The sequence below is a fragment of the Equus caballus genome, chromosome 27 (assembly GCF_041296265.1).
Source record: "Equus caballus isolate H_3958 breed thoroughbred chromosome 27, TB-T2T, whole genome shotgun sequence".
NCBI lineage: Eukaryota > Metazoa > Chordata > Mammalia > Perissodactyla > Equidae > Equus > Equus caballus.
In genome coordinates this window covers 23,600,802-23,621,472 of record NC_091710.1, presented here as the reverse complement: position 1 = coordinate 23,621,472, position 20,671 = coordinate 23,600,802, and the positions used below count along the sequence as shown (strand labels likewise).

General features: G+C 38.5%; 1 protein-coding gene across 49 annotated transcripts in view; it reads right to left on the bottom strand.

Annotated features, from left to right (window-relative positions):
* The window catches only part of ADAM32 (ADAM metallopeptidase domain 32), a 237,553-nt gene that overhangs the window by 13,532 nt on the left and 203,350 nt on the right, over nucleotides 1–20,671 (bottom strand). For 48 of the 49 annotated variants that reach the window (XM_070252977.1, XM_070253004.1, XM_070252966.1 and 45 more), the window contains 4 exons: nucleotides 19,996–20,079; nucleotides 3,458–3,557; nucleotides 2,157–2,316; nucleotides 1,386–1,418 (listed from right to left, as the gene is read on the bottom strand). In XM_070252977.1, the coding sequence (XP_070109078.1) occupies nucleotides 1,386–1,418; nucleotides 2,157–2,316; nucleotides 3,458–3,557; nucleotides 19,996–20,079 (377 nt within the window). The remainder of the gene's footprint in view (nucleotides 1–1,385; nucleotides 1,419–2,156; nucleotides 2,317–3,457; nucleotides 3,558–19,995; nucleotides 20,080–20,671) is intronic. The other variant, XR_011433231.1, reaches the window with a different exon arrangement.

Sequence of the window (20,671 nt, the reverse complement as noted above, 5' to 3'; positions counted from 1 at the left end):
CTAACAGAAGATTCATCATCATCAGTAAATTCCAGGCTACTCTGGCACACCTGCAAATAGCTGAGGCAAAATAACTCAACCTGAAAGTCCAGACTACACAAACTCACAATCAAGAGTGAAAATAAAGGCAATTTCAGGTGGATAAGATAAACAGCTTTCTACACACAGACTCACTGTTGGAAATTCTAACAGATGTACTTCACCAAAAGGGAGTTTGAATATAAAAAGATGGAGTGACATTTAAAAAGAATGGTGAGCAAATAAAGTAGTAAATATGTAGTGAAATCCTAATACATTTTGCCTTATACAGTAATGATAATGATAATGAGGACATTTGCAGCAGGTTAAAATTCAGGAGTAACTAAATACCAAATGATAGTAATATGGAAGAGTGAAAACAAGAGTATAGGGTTAAATGAGCATATGTTGCTAGAAGACTAAGTACCTATTTTATTTAAAATTGTAAAATTAACTACATTTCATTTAATAGTTAAATAAATAATAATATAATTTATTAAAGAATATCACTAAAAGAATATAGCTAGAACATATAATGACCAAATTAACAGAAGGAAAGAAAAAACAATAAAAGCACAATCAATATAATGAAATAAAAGAAAGTAGAAAAAGAAAATATTGGAAAAATATGATAAACTAGAGAAAAATAAAATAGAATTTAGTCTAAATATATCAGCAAACATAAGTATATAAACATATTAAATTCAACTATTGAGAAACTCTTGAGATTACATATTTTTAAATTCCATTGGCAGGCTGCTTTTAAGAGACCAACTAAAATAAAAGATTGAAAGTAAGAAGATAGAAAAGTTATATCATGTAAATCTAATAAATAGAATATTGGTATAGCAGTTATAAAACAGTGAGGACTGAATTTATGACTAAGAAATATGGATGGGGACAAAAATGGTATTTATTAATGATAGAACAGTGCAATATAGGTCAATATAATTAGTTCTCCTCAACTCACAATTATTATAGAAATTTATACATGAGCTTTGTCACATACAATCTGTCAAACGTCAGTCATTGCTTGTTTGTTAACTCAAGCACTACATGAATACAACCCAAGTTGGGTCATTGCTAGGCACTACACATTCTTTTTCTTTAACTAATTATGCATATCCTTTCTCTTATTAGAATCAGCTATTTTATTCTTTGTTTCCTCAGAACAGACTTCCAATAAACATTTATTAAATGAATAAAATATTAATTTACTAGAAACTAAATTACTATATATTAGTAGCCTGGTTTTCAGTGCATTTCTTTACCAATTGCAGCTGTTCAAAAAATATCTAGAAACTGTGTATTATTAATTCATTCTTAATTTTCAACATGTATCTTAAGACACCTTCTAACTTACTTACCTGCTGGCATATGTATGAGTGCTGCCTTCTGAGCTGAATATTTAAAAAACAGAAAATAGTGTCTCAAGTTAGTCCTAAGAAGACTGCCAACTGCATGAACAAAAGTCAGGCGATTTTATAAGCAGTATTATCTCTTTTACAAGACTAGTTACGAATAAAGAAAATAATATCCAAAGTTACTGAACAAAGATGCAAATAAACAGCATTCTTATCTACCCACATACCTCATCCACAAAGAGTACAGGTTTCAAATCCCACAGGGAACAGAGTATCAAGAGGGCACAGATTTGCTTATTCTTTATCACTCCTGAACACAGACTATACACAGACCCTGAATGCTTGATTCTGACTTCACACCCCAACTTTTAACTTTTCAGTCATTGATAAAGAAATGTTATATTTTGTAAATGAAAACCCATACTAACTTCTAGACAATCGGGCAACTTCCTCTTTCCATTCCCATTTCCAGTTTACCTGCCATTCCTCACAAAGAGGAGTGGTGAAAAAAAGTAACACAACATTTAATATGCAACTGAGGTTAACAACAAGAAAAGACTTCTCCTGTGCTAATAAAAATGAAAAGAACTGAGAAATCAGAGGGTAAACAGGAGCTAAAACTGAATGACTGCAGGGGTACCTAAACCAGTGACGTACCTTTGGGACTAGAGATTTCAGAGCCCTTCCTTAGAAGGAGTGGAGGTCCGAGGCCTTCCCTATTACAATAGTGAAGTGGTACTGACAGTTTAACTTTGGACCACAAATTCAACTTACTTGCTACTTAGGGCTTCCTCTTCCTTGGTGAGCCACTTTTTCAAATTATTCCATACAACCGCTATTATGCTTGCTATGACGAGAACAGGTAAACCAATGTAGAGACCTAGAAACCACCAGTTTTTTTCAGCCTTCCTAAAAGCTCTTTCCATGATTAAACCTAAAAATAAAAATACATTTAAAAATCAGAGTAAAAAAATTAAGTTGTCTACTTTTACTTTCAAGTTGCAGCAAACTACAATGTTCTTAATTTTTGTTGCTGTTCAAGGAACATGGAAAATAATAATAGAATCATAATACTTAGGACAATCTCTACAACTTCTCATTAAAAAAAGAATACAAACCAAGTTCCAGAAAGTTCCAAGATATTCTACATTATACAGCAGCTACAGCAAAATCTCACTATAACACTATAAAGTGGGGCCCCAAAACTTCAATGATATGTAATGTGGGACCATGTAATCTCAAGGTTAGCCAACAAATTTGCACTTACAATGTGAATTATTACAGAATTTCACTATATTTGTGCATATCCTGATTTTCTTTATTAGGTTCTTGGCTTTTTGACATTAGGGGTCTGTTTTTATATATGAAGCCACTGCAGTGCTACTAAAAGGATACTGGCATAAAAAGACTCAGGAGACTTGATTCCTTATCCTAATTCTACCACTAGTTAGCACCTGGTGTAATGACCTTAACATATTCTTTAAGCTCCATGAGGAAAGAGACTTTGTTTTTCTTACTGTACATCCTCATGCCATATGACCCTCACCTGGCATATATTAAGAGTTCAATAAATATTTGTTAAATCAATGAATGAACGACAAAAACTAAAGTCATGGTGAACAAACAGAAAAATCGTGATAGCATCACTTCTGTCATCTCTTTAGCAGCAATTTATGGATTTTTCTTAAACTGTAAATTCCTTCAGATTTGATTTTCTTTATTTCTTCTATAACAGACACATAGTAACAGTGCTAGATGCAGAGTAAATGTTTGTGTAAAGCTGAGATCACAAGATTAATCATAAAGAGGGGAAAGGTTGAAGGATATTCTAAAGGAGAAAGTCAAAGATACCAGTAAATAAAAATGTTAAAGATACTTCCAGCTTAAATTTGAGAGTTAATATTAGAATAAAGAGCAACATTAATAAGACATATTTGGTTTGCATTTCTTGAAATAAGCCTATTTACCTTTTAATTATAAATACTGGTTTCTAAGTGGCAAAAATCTAATTTTGTTTTTGTGAGATAATATATTTGAGAATTTTATTAACTGGATATGTAAAGATGGATACTTGCTCTGTTTCCCAGGCAATCTAGAAGATTCTCTGCTACGTGTTTGGCAATCTGGAGGGTTGTAGCCAGATTTACAATGGCACGTCAAATTGGAAGTACACACCTAGGATCATTTTTAAAAATTTAAATAATCACTTAAAATATTTTCTCATAGAAAGTAAAATTATCAGATAGATAATCAAGCATACTTTCATATTTTAATCTCTCGTAATTTTGGTTTTTTGATTTATTTACAGAGATAATCCTATAAGTCAAATGCTTGGTTTCTTAGCCTAAAGCACACACATGCAAACACATGAACATACATGCACACACACCAACTAAAAAAGAGCTATAAGTGAGGCTCACAATACATACATCAGGAAAACTTAACATCTTCAAATTTTCATCTAAAAATTTAGGGTGCAATTTCAAAAACACATTTAAATTCTAATGAGAATGAGACCTTCCCAGTGATGTGCTACAACCAGCTAGTACTAGCTCCCAGAGCTGATTGTGTACATCTCTTGCCAACTCCACATCCAGTGACAGCATATGGTAGCTTGAAGTACTTGCACTTACAAATTAGGACTTTACCCTCCCCCAGGCTCACTGTAAACACTTATGTGCATAACACTGCCCTTAACCAGAATTGGGTTTTGTTTTGCTTGTTTGCTTTTGTTTTCTGATTTTTAAGCAAAGGCTTCTTGTATTCCAAGAGGGCATCAGATACTTAGATACAGCATAACATTGGGAACTGATGGTTTCTGTAATAAATAAATAAATAAATAAATAATAGCAAACACTTTTATGGTGCTTACTGTGTGTGAGTCTTTATTCTGAGAACTTATATAGATTTAGTAATTAAATCTTCACAAGATCACTGTGAGTTTAGGATTATTATTATTCCCACTTTACAGATGAAGAAACTGAGGCATAGATATTTAACTTGTCCAAAGTCACACAGCTAACTAAGTGATGAGACAGGATTTAAATCCAAGCAACTTGGTTTCAGAGGCCATGCCCTTGACCACTATGCTATGCTGCCTCTCAAGACACTATAAAACATCGCTCAATTTCTAAAATCTCAATTTAAGAGTATGAATCTAATTTATTTATTTCATGGCTTAAATATGCATGAAAATAAGTGCTCTGTTTGGGATATCCATTGTCCCAGCTTCTGTCATACCACTTTCATGCTGTTGTGTGTGTTTGTGTGTTTACTCTGAAACACGCCACAGAAGTGATGTTGTCCTTCTCAGGAGACGTTTTGTCAGTTTGTGCTAATAATGTGCTGTTACTTTTGGATCACTTTGTTAAGCTGCTGTCTTCCAAGTTCTTCCACTGTAAGTTATTATCCTTCTATTTGTAATTAATAAGTAATTTGTGAGGAGGTACTTGTGAGATTTTATAAGTATCTTGGTCCTCATAAAACTTTCACCCATTAGTTTTACCATCCATTGATAATTATTGAACTCCATTGTTCCTTCTATATTGATTTTACCATAAGGAAGAGTTTTTACTTATCTCTATTTATTTATTCATTTATTGCTATTAGTAATATATTACTGATACAGTCAAATGGTCTTTGAGAAGGGTGCCAAGACCACTCAGTAGGGAAAGCACCATTCAGAAAATGGTGCTTGGAAAACTGAATATCCAGTGGAAAATAGCGAAGTTTGACCTTTATCTCACATCATATAGAAAAATTAATAAATGAATTAAAGATCTAAATATAAGGCTTAAGACTAGGAAACTCCTAGAAGAAAACATAGAGGAAAAACTTCATGACATTGGATTTAACAATGATTTCTTGGATGTCACACTAGAAGCACAAGCAACAGAAGTAAAAAATAGACAAATGGGTCTAGAACAAATTTAAAAACCTCTGTGCATCAAAGAACACAACCAACAGAGTGAAAAAGAAATCTATGGAACAGGACAAAAGACTTGAAAATCATATATCTGATTAGGGGTTAATATCCAGAACACACAAAGAACACTTACAACTCAACAACAAAAAAACAAATAACCTGTATAAAAAATGGTCAAAGGGGGGCCAGCCCCAGTGACATAGTGGTTAAGTTCATATGCTCCACTTTGGTGGCCCAGGGTTCCCTGGTTCGGATCCTGGGTATGGACCAACACACTACTTATCAAGCCATGCTTTGGCACAAATGCTAGCTCAGGGCCAATCTTCCTCAGCGGAAAGAAGAGGATTGGAGGTGGATGTTAGCTCAGGGCTAATCTTCCACAAAAAAAAAATGGTCAAAAACTTGAATAGATATTTCTCCAAAGATGATATACAAATGGCTAACAAGGATATAAACAGATGTTCAGCATCACCAATCATAAGAGAAATGCAAATGAAAATCACAACAATATCACCATACACCCATTAAGAGGGCTACTATAAAAAATAAGAAAACACAAAATAACAAGGGTTGAGGGGAGAGTGACATTAGCAAGGTGGTGGAGTGAGCTGTTCCCTTAATGTCTCCTCCTTTGACCTACAACTAAATGGACATTCCTTGACCAATGGAGGAAACCCACATAGTACAACAGGACACCTGAGAGACCCATGCAGCTATACATCTGAAGGTGGATTGACTGGCCCTACGGGAAGTGGTGTAGATAGGTGAGTAATCCCTGCCATTCCCCAGCAACCCTGTGCACGTGCATGAACACTTTCCAGCCTGGTGCAAGTGCCCATAGTACCCCTGCACCCAAAATGTGGGAAGGCACCCCAGGGAGACTGTGGAAAGAGGTAGTGGCAGCCCTCAGCCCACTCATGACTGGTTTCCTGGTGGTGGGGGAACCCATCATGCCCCTGTGGCCCCAAGGAGTGTCCCTGGCTCTGTCCCCACAATGAAGCCAATCCCACCAAGCACAGTGGCTGGTGGGACCACAAGAAGAATTGGCAGCAGATCTACGTGGTGGGGCAAGCACATTCTCAGCCTGTGTGAGCATCCATAGAACTGCTGCACCCTGGAAGTAGGAATGTACCTTGAGGAGACTGGAGGAAGATGTGGTGGCAGCCCTTAGCTCACCCATGATCACTTACCTGGCAGTGGGAAAGTCCACCAAACTGCTGTGGCCCCAAGGAGTGGCCCAGGCTCAGACCCCACAAGGAAGCCCCACCCACCAAATACAGTCTACACATCTGCCAAAAAGCCTTCCGGGGCAAGCACCCACAGTACCTCAACAACTTCAAGCAGATGGGGTGGGTCCAGAAACTCTGCTTCTGCTTCCCCTTAGTGGTATTGAGTGGAATCTGTGACCTGATACTACCACAAATGCACTGACAAAAGATTAGCTCATCAAACACTGTAAGAAACTACAGCAACAATTCAGACCAGAATGAAAATAACAATTCTCCAGAAACCAACCATGAAGGCACAGAAATTTACAATCAAAATGACAGAAAATTCAAAACAGCTGTCATTAAGAAACTCAACAAATTACAAGAAAACTCAGACAGTTCAATGAGCTCAGGAATAAAGTTAATGAGGAGAAGGAATACTTCACTAAAGAGATTAAAGCTATAAAAAAAAAGTAGAAATTCTGGAAATGAAGAACACAATTAATGAAATAAAAATAATCTAGAATCCTTAAAAAATAGAGCTGATGTTATGGAAGAAAGAATTAGAGAGTTAGAGGATACAAATATAGGAATGCTACAGGAGGCAGAGGAGAGACAACTAAGATTTTTTAAAAATGATCTGACTCAATTAGGAAAAGCAATATAAAGATTACAGGTATTTCAGAGGGAGAAGAGAGGAAGAAAGGAGCAGAGAGCTTGTTCAAAGAAATAATAGCTGAGAACTTCTCAAACCTGGGGAAGGAACCAGGTTTACAAATACATGAAGCCAATAGAATGCCTAATTGCATCAATCCTAAAAGACCTTCTCCAAGGCATATAATAGTAAAACTGGAAAACATTAACAACAAAGAAATAATATTAAGAGCACTGAGGCAGAAGAAAATAACCTACAAAGAAGGCCGTATCAGGCTTTCAGCAGATTTCCTTGCAGAAATCTGACAGGCTAGGAGAGAATGGAATGGTATATTCAAAATACTGAAAGACAAAAACTTTCAGCCACGAATACTCCATCCAGTGAAACTTTCCTCCAGATACAATAGAGCAATATAAGCTTTACCAGATAAACAAAAGCAGAGGGAGTTTATCACCACTAAACCTCCCTCACAAAAATGATTAAAGATGCCCTCATACCAGAAACAAAAAGGCAAACATCTACAAAGTTTTGAGCAAGGAGATAAGCAGACAGACAAAATCAGAAAACTGCAGCTCTATATCAGAACAGGAAAGCAAATACTCAATTATAACTTGAAAGATAAAGGGAAGGAAAGCATCAAAAGTAATTATAAACACTTCAGCTTAGTCACAATCTCACACGATAAAAGAATAATTTGTGACAAAAATAACTCAGAAAGGGAGGAGAAAGGGGGTGGAACCTGCTTAGGCAAAGGAGATAAGAGGCTAGGAGAAATGAACTATTTCATCTACAAGATCTTTTACACAAACCTCAGAGTAATCACTAAAGAAAAAATCAGAGCAGAGCTACAATTCATTAAAAAAAGAGAAAACTGAGAAAACCTCCAAGAAAGACATAAAAATGAAATGGCAGTCAGAAATACAAAGGAAGAGGAACAATGGAAACATAGAACAATTGGAAAACAAGAGATAAAATGGCAGTAGTAAGCCGTTATATATAAATAATCACTCTAAATGTAAACGGATTGAATTATCCAGTCAAAAAACACAGAGGAGTTGGATGGATTTAAAACAAGACCTAATAATATGCTGCCTCCAGAAAACACATCTCAGCTCTAAAGGCAAACATAGGCTCAGAGTAAAAGGATGGAAGACAATATTCCAAGCTAATGGCAAACAGAAGAAAGGAGGTGTTGCCACACTTATACCAGACAAAGCAAACTTCAGGTTAAAAATTACAATGAGAGACAAAGAGGGGCAGTATATAATCATAAAAGGGGCATTCCACCAAGAGGACATAACACTTGTACATATATATGCACCTAACACAGGAGCACCAAAGTACAAAAAGCAACTATTAACAGACCTAAGGGGAGAATTTAACAGCAACACAGTAATAGTAGGGGACCTCAACACCCCACTTACATCAATGGATAGATCATCCAGACAGCAAGTCACCAAGGAAATAGCAGATTTAAACAAAACGCTTGATCGAATGGACTTAATAAATTTAGAGAAAGAATTCCATCCCAAAACAGCAGAATATACATTCTTCTCAAGTGTACATGGAACATTCTCAAAGACAGATCATATGTTGGGAAACAAGGCAAGCCTAAATAAATTTAAGAAGACTGAAATCATCTCAAGCATCCTTATCAGCCACAGTGCTATGAAACTTGAAATCAACCTCAAGAAAAAAACAGGGAAAGTCAGAAATATGTGGAGACTAAGCAATATGCTACTGAACAACCATTGGATCAATGAAGAAATCAAAGGAGAAATAAAAAATATACCTGGAAACAAATGAAAGTGTAATTACAATATACCAACTCTTATGGAATGCAGCAAAAGAGGTTCTAAGAGGGAAATTAATAGAAAAATAGGCTTACCTCAACAAACAAGAAAAACCTCAAATAAGTAATCTTAAACTGCACCTAATGGAACTAGAAAAAGAAGAACAAACAAAGCCAAAGTCAGCAGAAGGAGGGAAATAATAAAAATTAGAGCAAAAATAAATGAAGCAGAGACAAAGAAAAAACAGCAGAAAGGATTAATGAAACTAAGAGCTGGTTCTTTCAGAAGATAAGCAAAATTGATAAACCCTTAACCAGACTCACCAAGAAAAAAAGAGGGAAGGCTCACATAAGTAAAACTAGAAACGAAAGAGGAGAAATTATAATGGATACCACAGAAATACAAAGGATTATAAGAGAATAATATGAAAAACTATACATCCACAAATTGGATAACTTAGCAGAAATGGATGAATTCTTAGACTCATACCACCTCGCAAAACTGAATCAAGAAGAAATAGGGAATGTGAATAGACCAGTAAAGAGATTGAAACCGTAATCAAAAACCTCCCAAAAAACAAAAGTCCAGGACCAGATAGCTCCTCTGGAGAATTCAACCAAACATTCAAAGAAGATTTAATACCTCCCCCTCTCCAACTATTCCAAAAAATAAAAGACAAAGTGGCATTTCCTAACTCATTTTACAAGGCCAACATCACCCTGATACCAAAACCAGAAAAGGATAACACAAAAAAGTAGAATTACAGGCCAATATCACTGATAAACATACATGCAAAAATCCTCAATAAAATTTTGCCAAATTGAATATAATACATTAAAAGGTATATACACCACACTCAAGTGAGTTTTATCCCAAGGATGCAAGTGTGGTTCAACATCTGCAAATCAATCAATGTGATACATCACATTGAGAACTGAAGAATAAAAATCACACGATCAACTCAATAGATACAGCGAAAGCATTTGACTAGAGTCAGCATCCGTTTATGATAAAACCTCTCATTAAATGGGTACAGAGGAAAGTACCTCAATGTAATAAAGGCCATATACAATAAACCCACAGCTAACACCATACTCAATGGTGAAAAACCGAAAGCTATCCCTCTAAGAACAGGAACCAGACAAGAATGCCCACTTTCAACACTCTTATTCACCATCATATTGGAAGTCCTTGCCAGAGCAATTAGGCAAGAAAAAGAAAAACTAGGTATCCAAATTGGAAAGGAAGAACTAAAGCTGTCACTATTTGTGGATGGCATGATTTTACAGAGAGAAAACCCTAAAGAATGCACCAAAAAAACTATTAGAAATAGTTAATGAATAAAGAAAGGTTGAAGGGTACAAAATCAACATGCAAAAATCAGTTGCTTCTCTATAAACTGACAACTAACTAGTAGAAAGAGAAATCAAGGATACTATCCTATTTCCAATCACAACAAAAAGAAGAAAATATGAGAATAAATGTAACCAAACAGGTGAAATACCTGTACACTGAAAACTATAAAACATTGTTAAAGGAAATTGAAGAAGACACAAAGAAATGGAAAGATATTCTGTGCTCTTGGGTTGGAAGAATTAATGTAATTAAAAATGTCCATATTACTTAAAGCAATCTACAGATTCAATGCAATCCCAATCAGAATCCAAATGATATTTTCATGCAAATAGAACAAAGAATCCTAACACTTATATGGACCAACAAAAATCCCAAATAGCCAAAGCAATCCTAAGAAAAATGACCAAAGCCAGAGGAGTGACACTGCCTGATTTCAAAATATAGTAATCAAAACAGCATGATACTGGCATAAAAACAGACACAGAATCAATGGAACAGAACCGAGAGCCCAGAAATAAACCCACACATCTATGGACAGCTAATTTTTGACAAAGGAGTCAAGAACATACAATGGAGAAAGGAAAGTCTCTTCAATAAATGGTATTGAGAAAACTGGACAGTCACGTGTAAAAGAATGAAAGTAGATCATTATCTTTCTCCATACACAAAAATTAACTCAAAATGTATTAACGATTTGAATTTAAGACCTGAAATCATAAAACTCCTAGAAGAAAATATAGGTAGTATGCTCTTTGACACAGTCTTAGCAGCCTATTTTCAACTACCATGTCTGACCAGGCAAGGGAAACAACAGAATAAAGAAATAAATAGTACTAGATCAAACTAAAAAGTTCCTGCACAGCAAAGGAAACCATCAACAAAATGAAAAGACAACCCACCAACTGGGAGAAAATATTTGAAAATCTTATATCCGATAAGGGGTTAATATCCAAAATATATAAAGAACTCATATAACTCAACAACAGAAAAAACAAGGAGACTAACGAATTGGCAGCGGAGCTGAACAGAAATTTTTCCAAAGAAGATATACAGATAGGCAATAGGCATATGAAAAGATGTTCAGTATCACTAATTATTAGGGAAATGCAAATCAAAACCATAATGACATATCCCCTCACACCTGTCAGAATGGTATTATTAAAAAGACAAGAAATAACAAATGGTGAAGTGGATTTGGAGAAAAAGGAACCCTCATACACTGCTGGTGGGAATATAAATTGGTACAGCCACTATGAAAAAGAAAATGGAGATTTCTCAAAAAATTAAAAATAGAAATACCATACGGTCCTGCTTTTCTACTTCTGTGTATTTATCCAAAGAACATGAAAACACTAATTTGAAAAGATATATGCACTGCTATGTTTATTTTAGCATTATTCACAATAGCCAAGACTTGGAAACAACCTAAGTGATCACTAACAGATGAATGGATAAAGAAGACAAGATATAGAATAGAATAGAATACTATTCAGCCATAAAAAAGATAAAATTGTGGGGGCTGGCCAAGTGGCACAGGGGTTAAGTTCACACATTCCTCTTCGGCAGCCCGGGGTTCACCGGGTTGGATCCTGGGTGCGAACCTGTGCACCACTTGTCAGGCCATGCTGTGGCAGGTGTCCCATATATAAAGTAGAGGAAGATGGGCACGGATATTAGCTCAGGGCCAGTCTTCCTCAGCAAAAAAGAGGAGGATTGGCAACAGGGTTAATCTTCCTCAAAAAAACAAACGATAAAGTCTTGTTATTTGTAACAAAACAGATGGACCTTGAGGGTATTATGCTAAGCAAAATAAGTCAGATGGAGAAAGACAAATACTGCAAGATTTCACTCATATTTGGAAGATAAACAAATAACCAAACACATAGATACAAAGAACAGATCAGTGGTTACCAGAGCTGGAGAGGGGTATGAGGAGTGCAAAAGGCGTGACAGGGCACATTTGTATGGTGACGGATGGCAACGAGACTTTTTGATGGTGAACATGATGTAGTCTATACAGAAGTCGAAATATAATGATGTACACCTGGAATTTATCTAATGTTATAAACCAATGTTATCTCAATAAAAATTTTAAAAATTGCAAAACAAATGGAAACAACACAGCAAAAATAGTGGGATGGATGGTTAAAGAAGCAGTTCTTCGTGGGAAGTTTATAGTAATGAATGCCTATATTAAGAAAATAGATGATTTCAAATAAACAACCTAACGTTACACCTCGAAGAACTAGAAAAAGGAAAATAAAACCAAGCTGAAAGTTAGCAGAAGAAAGGAAACAACAAAGATCACAGCAAAATAACCCAAAAAGGACCAGGAAAACAATAGAAAAGATCAATGACACTAAGAGCTAGTTTTTGAAAAGACAAACAAGATTGACAAACCTTCAATTAGACTAAGAAAAAAAGAGAACAGAGTGATGTCACCAAGATTGCAACATAAGTTGTTCTCAACTTTACTCCTCCTCACAAGAAGAACAACTAAAAATTATTCATGGAGAAAACACCACTGAGAAAATCCTAGAGCACAGAGGTGAGGCTGAAGCACCCCCTGCACCAACAGAGACCAAGACAGACAGCATCAGAAGGGTAAGAGGAGTAGCTATGCACTGACTGCACTGCCCCTCACCAAGGCTGGCACAGCACCACACTGAGAGGTCTCCCTAAGGCCTGTGGTTCTTCAAGTGGGTAAAGAAAGCCCAGGGTGGACATCCAGCTCCCCCAGTATTGTCAGTCACTTCTTGGGAATCCCCATTCCAGTCTCACCTCATGAGGACCATGGGCAAATCTGTGGGGCTTGCCCACTGGGATTCTGATTGTGATGGAGAAGGCAGGAGGGGCCTGCAACAACCAGCACTTGGATCATGGCAGACGAAGTTCCTACCTGCAGCACCCAAGTAGTAGTCACAAGCAATGGCTCTGCTCATCTGCAGAGCTAAGATAGCGGTGCAGTCTGACCAGGAAAGTAGACAGGATGCAGGTCTGTCTAATTTGGGACCTCAAACGAAGAGCGCTGCCACCTCTGGTACGTCCCCTCACCCAGGCAGGGGAGTTGAGTCATAGCTCTGTCCACTGCTGAGTGTAGTTCCCAACCCCACATGACTGGAAATGCTGGCCAGGACACCTGAAAGCTGAATTGCCCAGCAACGCTTAAATGGTGACTCCAGCAGGCAGAAAAGATTGTCCGCAGAGCAAAGCTAGTGGCACTGTTCAGCCAGGGAACACGGAGTGCAGGTCAGCTTCAGTCAACACCACAAAAAGCCTTGCGAAGTTTGTAACCAGCTCCCCTACTCTGCCCAGACAGAAGAGCTAATTCATAGCTCCTCTCACTGTTGAGTGCAGCTCTCATCCCTGCCCAACCGGAGAATCTGACCAGAAGACCTGGAAGGCTGCTTGCAGCTGGACCTACAACTGGGCCTGGGAAGGGAAGCTAATTCATATTCCCACCCAATGCTGAGTTGTAGCTCCCAGTCCTGCCTAAGCAGAAAGCTTCCTGGCATACCTGGGAGGTTGCATAGCCCAGCAATGCTTAAGCAGAGTGTGCAGCAGGTAGAGGTAATTATCCGCAGAGCAGTGGCCCAATTCAGCAAGGGAAGCTGGGACAAGGGTTGACTTGAGTAGAACCACAAATAAGAGCTTTGCTGAATAGGGGGCATGTTCTCCCACTCCTACCCCATGAATTAGCTGGGTAGCTAATTCATAGCTACAACTACTGCTGAGTGTAATTCCCAGAATCACCTGACCAGACAGTTTGGCTGGAACAACTGGGAAGTTGCTTGGAGGCAGCTCTCCTAGTGTGCCTGGGCAGGGTAGTTAATTCATAGTCCCACCCACTGGTGACTGTAGCTCCCAGGTCCACCAACCAGAAATACTGAGAGGAACATCTGGTAATCTGCTTGGTGTTGGTTTTCCCACTCAGCCCAGGAAAAGGAGTTAATTCATAGCACTCCTCACTGATGAGGAAACCTGCTCAACCAGGAAAACTGACCTAAGCATCTGGGAAGTTGTACAGACCAGCAACACTCGAGTGGAAACTATAGCTGACAGCACTGCCCATCAGCAGATCAAAGCAGGTGGCTTTGTTTAGTCAGAGAACTTGGAGCGTGGTTCAGCTTGAGTCAAGAACCCAAACAAAGAGCCTTGCCAGCCTTAGAGCAAGTTCTGCCACACTGCCCAGATAGGGGAGCTAATACATAGGCTCATCCACTGCTGGGGGTAACTCCCAGCCCCACCTGACAAGGAAGCCTGGTCTGAGCACCTGGGAAATGACTTGGCACAACAGCACTCAAGCAGAGAGACCAGACAGCAACTCTGCTTATCTGCAGAGACAAGCCAGTGACTCCCACCTGGCCAGAGAGTTTGTCAACAAGAGTCTTGTCAGCCTTGGGGCCTGCTCTGCAGCCCTCTACTAGCAGGGAAGCTAATCCTTAGCCCCATCCATTGGAAAATACAGCCTCCAACCCTTTTAATCAGGAAACCTAATCGAAGCTCTTCAGAATCTCAGTAGCCCATCCTGCAGCCCCAATAACAGCAGCACTTGAATGAAAAACCAAAACTTTGGTTCTGCATCTACAGAGCCAAGACAGTGTTCCCATCAGTCCAGGGAGTTTACAACTCAGGTCTATGTGATTTGATTCCCAAACAAGAGGTTTGTCAGCCTTGGGGCCTATATAGGACCCAGCATGAGCAGGGAAACTAATTTGTAGCCTCACTCACTGCTGAATACAGCCTTCAGCCCACTTTACCAGGGGATTTAACTAGAGCTCACAGGGGCTAAGTAGCCATCTTAGAGCCCTGCTTACAGTGGCACTTGAACAGAAGGCACAACCCAGGGCTTTCTCTAACTGCAGAGCAAAACTCACGGCCCAATCTGAGCAGGAAATACAGTGCATAGTCTAGCCTGATTCAGGTCCCCAAACAACGGCCAGTTCAGGCCTTGGGGGCTGTTAAGCTGCCGTGCCAGAGTAAGGAAGTTAACTCATAGGGCTGCTTACTGCTCAGAATATTACTCAGTCACAACTATCTAGGAAGCCTGGCCAGAGAATCCAGGCAACAAATAAAACTATCCAAAAAAGAAAACCTAAACAGAAATCCTAGAGCTGAAGACCACAAAGATTGAACTGAAGAATTCAATAGACCGCTTCAGCAACAGACTTGATCATTCAGAAGAAAGAATCAGTCATCTATAAGGCAAGACATTTGAAATCAGTCAGAGCAGCAAAAAGGAAAAAGAATGAAAAAGACTGAAGGAGGCCTTTGGGACTTATGGGACAACATAAAAAGAAACAATATCTGCAATATGGGAATTCCAGAAGAAGAGAAAGAGAAAGGGAAAGAATGTATATTTAAAGGCATAAAGGCTGAAAATTTCCAAAACCTGGGAAGAGAAATGGACATCAGATCTTTGAGACCCAGAAGACTCCAAATAGGTTGAATCTGAATAGGGCTACACCTAATCACATTGTAATTAAATTGTCAATAGTCAAAGACAGAAAGAATTTTGAAAGTAGACAGAGAAAAGTAAAAAGTCACATAAAAGGGAACTCAAATAACACTATCTGTGGATTTCTCAACAGAAACTTTTCAGGTCAAGAGAGAATGGGATGATATAGTCAAAATACTGAAAGAAAAGAACCTGTTATCCAAGAATACTGTACCTGCCAAAAATGTCCTTCAAAAATAAGAGAGAGAGAAAGACTTTCCCAAACAAACAAAAGCTGAAGGAGTTCCTTACCACCAGAACTGCCTTACAAGAAATACTACAGGGAGTTCTTTGCAAGTAAAAGGAGAGTAATTAACATCATAAAAACATAAGTAAGGTTGTATAAAACTCACTGGTAACGGTAAATAAAAGTTACATCCTGTAATATGGTATTAGCAGTGCATAATTCACTTACAACTCTAGTTTAAAAGTTAAAAAGCAAACGTAGTAAAAACAATGATTACTACAGTAATCTGTTATTGGATACATAATATAAAAAGTATGTAAACTCTGACATCAGTTAGATGTTATAGGCCTGGGTACTATAGGCACAGTAGAAAATGTAGATCCTCCAAATGCCCCATCCTATTCCTATGGTGGCCCTTGCGGCCCATAGACAGGGAGTAGGGGAAAATCCCACTAATGCGTGGTATACAGATGCTGGGAACAAGAGGAAACTGCAGCAGCCAGTGGGCTGAACTCAGAGCGATTTGACTCATGATCACTCATAAGCCCTGGCCATTAACTCCTTGGACTGCCAGTTGGGTCGTTCTAAAGGGATTAACCCTATGGCTTGGACAATGGGAAGTCGAAGTGTGGATAATCATGAATCAGCCCTTGTGAGGTCAGGATATATGGAAAGACATTTGGGTTTACCTGCAAGAGGCTGAGGTGGTACTCACTGTCCCACATCCCAGTTCATAAGGCACTGACACCCCCTGGCAATCAGGAAGCTGATGCCCTAGCTCAGATATAAGCCCTAGAAACTGACCCTTCAGTAGATATAGCAGATTGAGTGCATAGGAAGAGTGGCCACCAGTGGGGGGATGGCATATTACCAAGGATGCCAGATTGCCCTTGAACTATATTGACTTCGTTAATGCAGTAACAGCATGTCCTGTGTATTCTTAATAATGCCCAAGGAAACTGTCAAAGGAGTCTGGGGCTATTCACCAGAGTTCCCAACCAGAGAAGGATTGGCAAATTGATGATATTTGTCTCTTCCCTCCTAGTGAGTGTTCTAATTATGCCTTGGTTTGTGTGATACTGCATCTGGCCTAATCAGCTTTCCCTTGTTGCCATGCAAACCAGGCTGCCACCATTATGGGATAAGAGAAACTGAGTACCATGTAGAGATACTTTTGTCAAATAGACAATGATTGGAGGTCACATTTCAAAGGCCATGATATGAAAGACTGGGCAAAGAACATTACATTGAATGGAGGTTCCCTCTCCCCTATAACCCACAAGCAGCAGGGTTGGTAGAAAGGAAAAATGGAATATTAAAGCAGCTAAATTACTAACAGATAAACCACCTTGGCCAGGTGGACTAAAGTACTGTCCCAGGCTTTACATTTGAACACTCAACCAGCAGGGCCTGTTGCCCCATAGGCCAGACTGGGGACCCATGCCGAGGAACCCAATACCATAATGGTATGGATTGTGAGAAATGGCTGTTGCCCCAACTCTCACCATGGATCTATGCTATGATACTGAGAACACCAAGCCCCATTATGCCTAGGAAAGGAGTCATCTACTGGAATTTGAAATGGGATGTCCCACCAGGAGGGGTGAGTTACTTCATACCCCTGGGTGAGGGGGAACTACTCCATCTCCACTGGGATCCCATTGTCCTGCTGCAAGCTGAACTTGTTGAAATGCACTATACCTGGAATGGAACACCCACCACTGAAAGAGGAGAGAAGGTGGGGGTCCTGGTCTGGTATATCCTGCCCCCAGTCCATTTCCTCATGCCTGACAGTGCTGACTCCCCCAGCCAACACGCATAGTATGCACAGCCAGGTCAAATTCCTAAAGCTGCAGCCACATTAACCTAAGAATCAGGCCACAAGTGTAATTCTTATAGAAGAGGAACACCTTCCATACAAGTTCCTACTAAATATCTGTGTTTTCGACCTTAGACTGTTCCTGTGGTGTCCTCTCATGGGATGGACACCTGGTGAAAATACCTTTCCACAGTGGACCCACTAGTATGCCCAGCAAAGGAATCAATCCAACTGTTGGTTATGTGGGTAGCTGCCCCTCTCCAGCTCATCAGGATTGCCATGGTGGTGAGAGGACTGGAAGGCCCTAAAGCAGTACATTCACGAAGAAAAAGCTAGGACTGGCACTCTGAATTTGCCTGATGTTACTAATACTGATCCAGAAACCTGCCTGTGGCACACACTCTCAATAACACTGAGCATGTGGATTCTTTTTTTTCAATCAAACTAAACAGCCAGGCTAAAAAACTGCTGAGTGGAAGGGTCTTAAAAATACCAGCATTAGAGCTATGCATGGCTATGCTCAGATTTGGTATGAGTTTATGTGGCTCACCCTAGATTATGGACATTAGAGCACCCAGCACCCCGACAGTGGGAACAGAAAAATCACTAAACAGAACCAACCCAATTGTACCACGATATGGGATGGATATCACTAGAACTGTGCAGTCATCCTGTCACATTAGAGGATAGCAACTGGTTTGGCACTGACTAATTGCACCACCCAGGTATTTATTGGGAAGCCCCGACTGAGATCCAATGGTTGTGTGGCACAAATGTTTGGCTGTGAATAAATAAGTGTAAGGAATTAATTGTAAGGAAAATCAAAAGTCTCCCAAAGAACAAAAGTCCAGGACTTGAGGCCTTCACTGGCGAATTTTACCCAACATTTAAAGAAGAATAATGCCAATTCTTCTCAAACTCTTCCAAAAATGCAAGGAGAATGTAATACTCTCACATTCATTTCACAAAGCCACATTACCTGATACTAAATCCAGAAAAGGACACTACAAGAAAAGAAAACTACAGGCCAATATCCCTATGAATACAGATGCAAAAATTCTCAATAAAATGCTAGCAAACAAAATTCACATTAAAAGGATCATTCACCATGATCAACTGGGATTTATCCTTAGGATATAAAAATAGTCAACATACACAAATCAATACATGTGTTACATCACATTAATAGAACAAAAGAAAAAAATCATATGATCATTTCAACAGATGCATAAAAAGCATTTGACAAAATTCTACATTCGCTCATGATAAAAATGGTGCAGAAGGAACAAAACTCAGTACAATAAAGACCAGAAAGGCCTATGACAAGTGCACAACTAACACAATACTCAATGATGAAAGGTTGAACGCTTTTCCTTTAAGATCAGGAACAAGACGAGGGTGACCACTCATCATTCATATTCAACACGCTACTGGAAATGCTAGCTAGGTCAATCATCAAGAAAAAGAAATAAAAGGTGGCAGAATTGAAAAGGAAGAAGCAAAACTGTCTCTGTTTGTAGATGACGTGATTTTATATATAGAAAATCCTAGACTCCACCAAATAACTGTTAGATTGAATCAATGAATTCTTAAAGTTGCAGGATACAAATTTTTTTCATGTGAAGACTGGCACCTGAGCTAATATCTGTTGCCAATCTTTTACTTTCTTCTCCCCAAGTCCCTGCTGTGGCAGGCATATAAAATAGAGGAATATGGGCACAGATGTTAGCTCAGGGCTAATCTTCCTCAGCAAAAAGAGGAAGATTGGCATCATATGTTAGCTCAGGGCTAATCTCCAAAACAAAAAGAAGAGGGATAAAACCAATAGTTTTCCATCACCCCATGTAGTCACAGACACATGAATGATAGCATAATTATCTTCCCTTAATGAACAGGTTAATGTATTTATTGGAATATTTAACACCTCTGAAAAGCACTTAACTGTAATAATAAATTTGTTAAGGTCATCAACAATTTAATTCTATACAATGTTCTCTAAAATTACCTATGGCTCCAAATTTAGTATCCCAATTCAGCTCCATATTGAAGCTAGATAAAACAGAGCCTAGTACATAGTAGGAACCAAATAAATGTTGAATAAATTAGTGAGCGATTCTGAAAGGTGTCCAAGATAGATGCGATCCTGAGAAATATAAATCATGTGCTTACTTACTCCATTGCCATGGCACTTTGCTGAACAATTGTGCAATTGGCTCTGGAGGAACCTTGCTTCTACACATTGCCGATCCACACACAACTAAAGAAAAACACATACAAAAAACAAATTTCCAAGTCAGAGGAGTTCAGCTATGTTAACATTTAAATCAGTAATTTTCAAACATAAGACCATAACCATTCAGTGCAATAAATTTCCATCTAAGTACTGGTTTTGCTACATCCTACAAATTTTATATGTTGTATTTTCATTCTCATTTAGTTCAAAATATTTTTCACTTTCTCTTGAGAATTCTTCTTTGGCACATGTGTTATTTAGACATGTGCTGTTTAATCTCCAAGTATTTTGGGTTTTTCAGATAAGTCTAATGTAAACCGTGGACTTTGAGTGATAATTATGTGTCAATGTAGGTTCATCAATTGTAACAAATGTACCACTCTAGTAGGGTTGTGGATTGTGTAGGAGTCTGTGTCCATGCAGGGATGATAAGGGTTATATGGGAACTCCCTGTATTTTCTGCAAATTTTGATGTGAACCTAAAACTGCTCTAAAAAACAAAGTCTATGTTTAAAAATAAATTTCTTAAAAAAATGATTCAGGCTTCCAATATCCAATTCTGCATGTAAGGAGCCTAGAAGTTTCCACTCCATCCCAACAATAAGTAAAACACTGA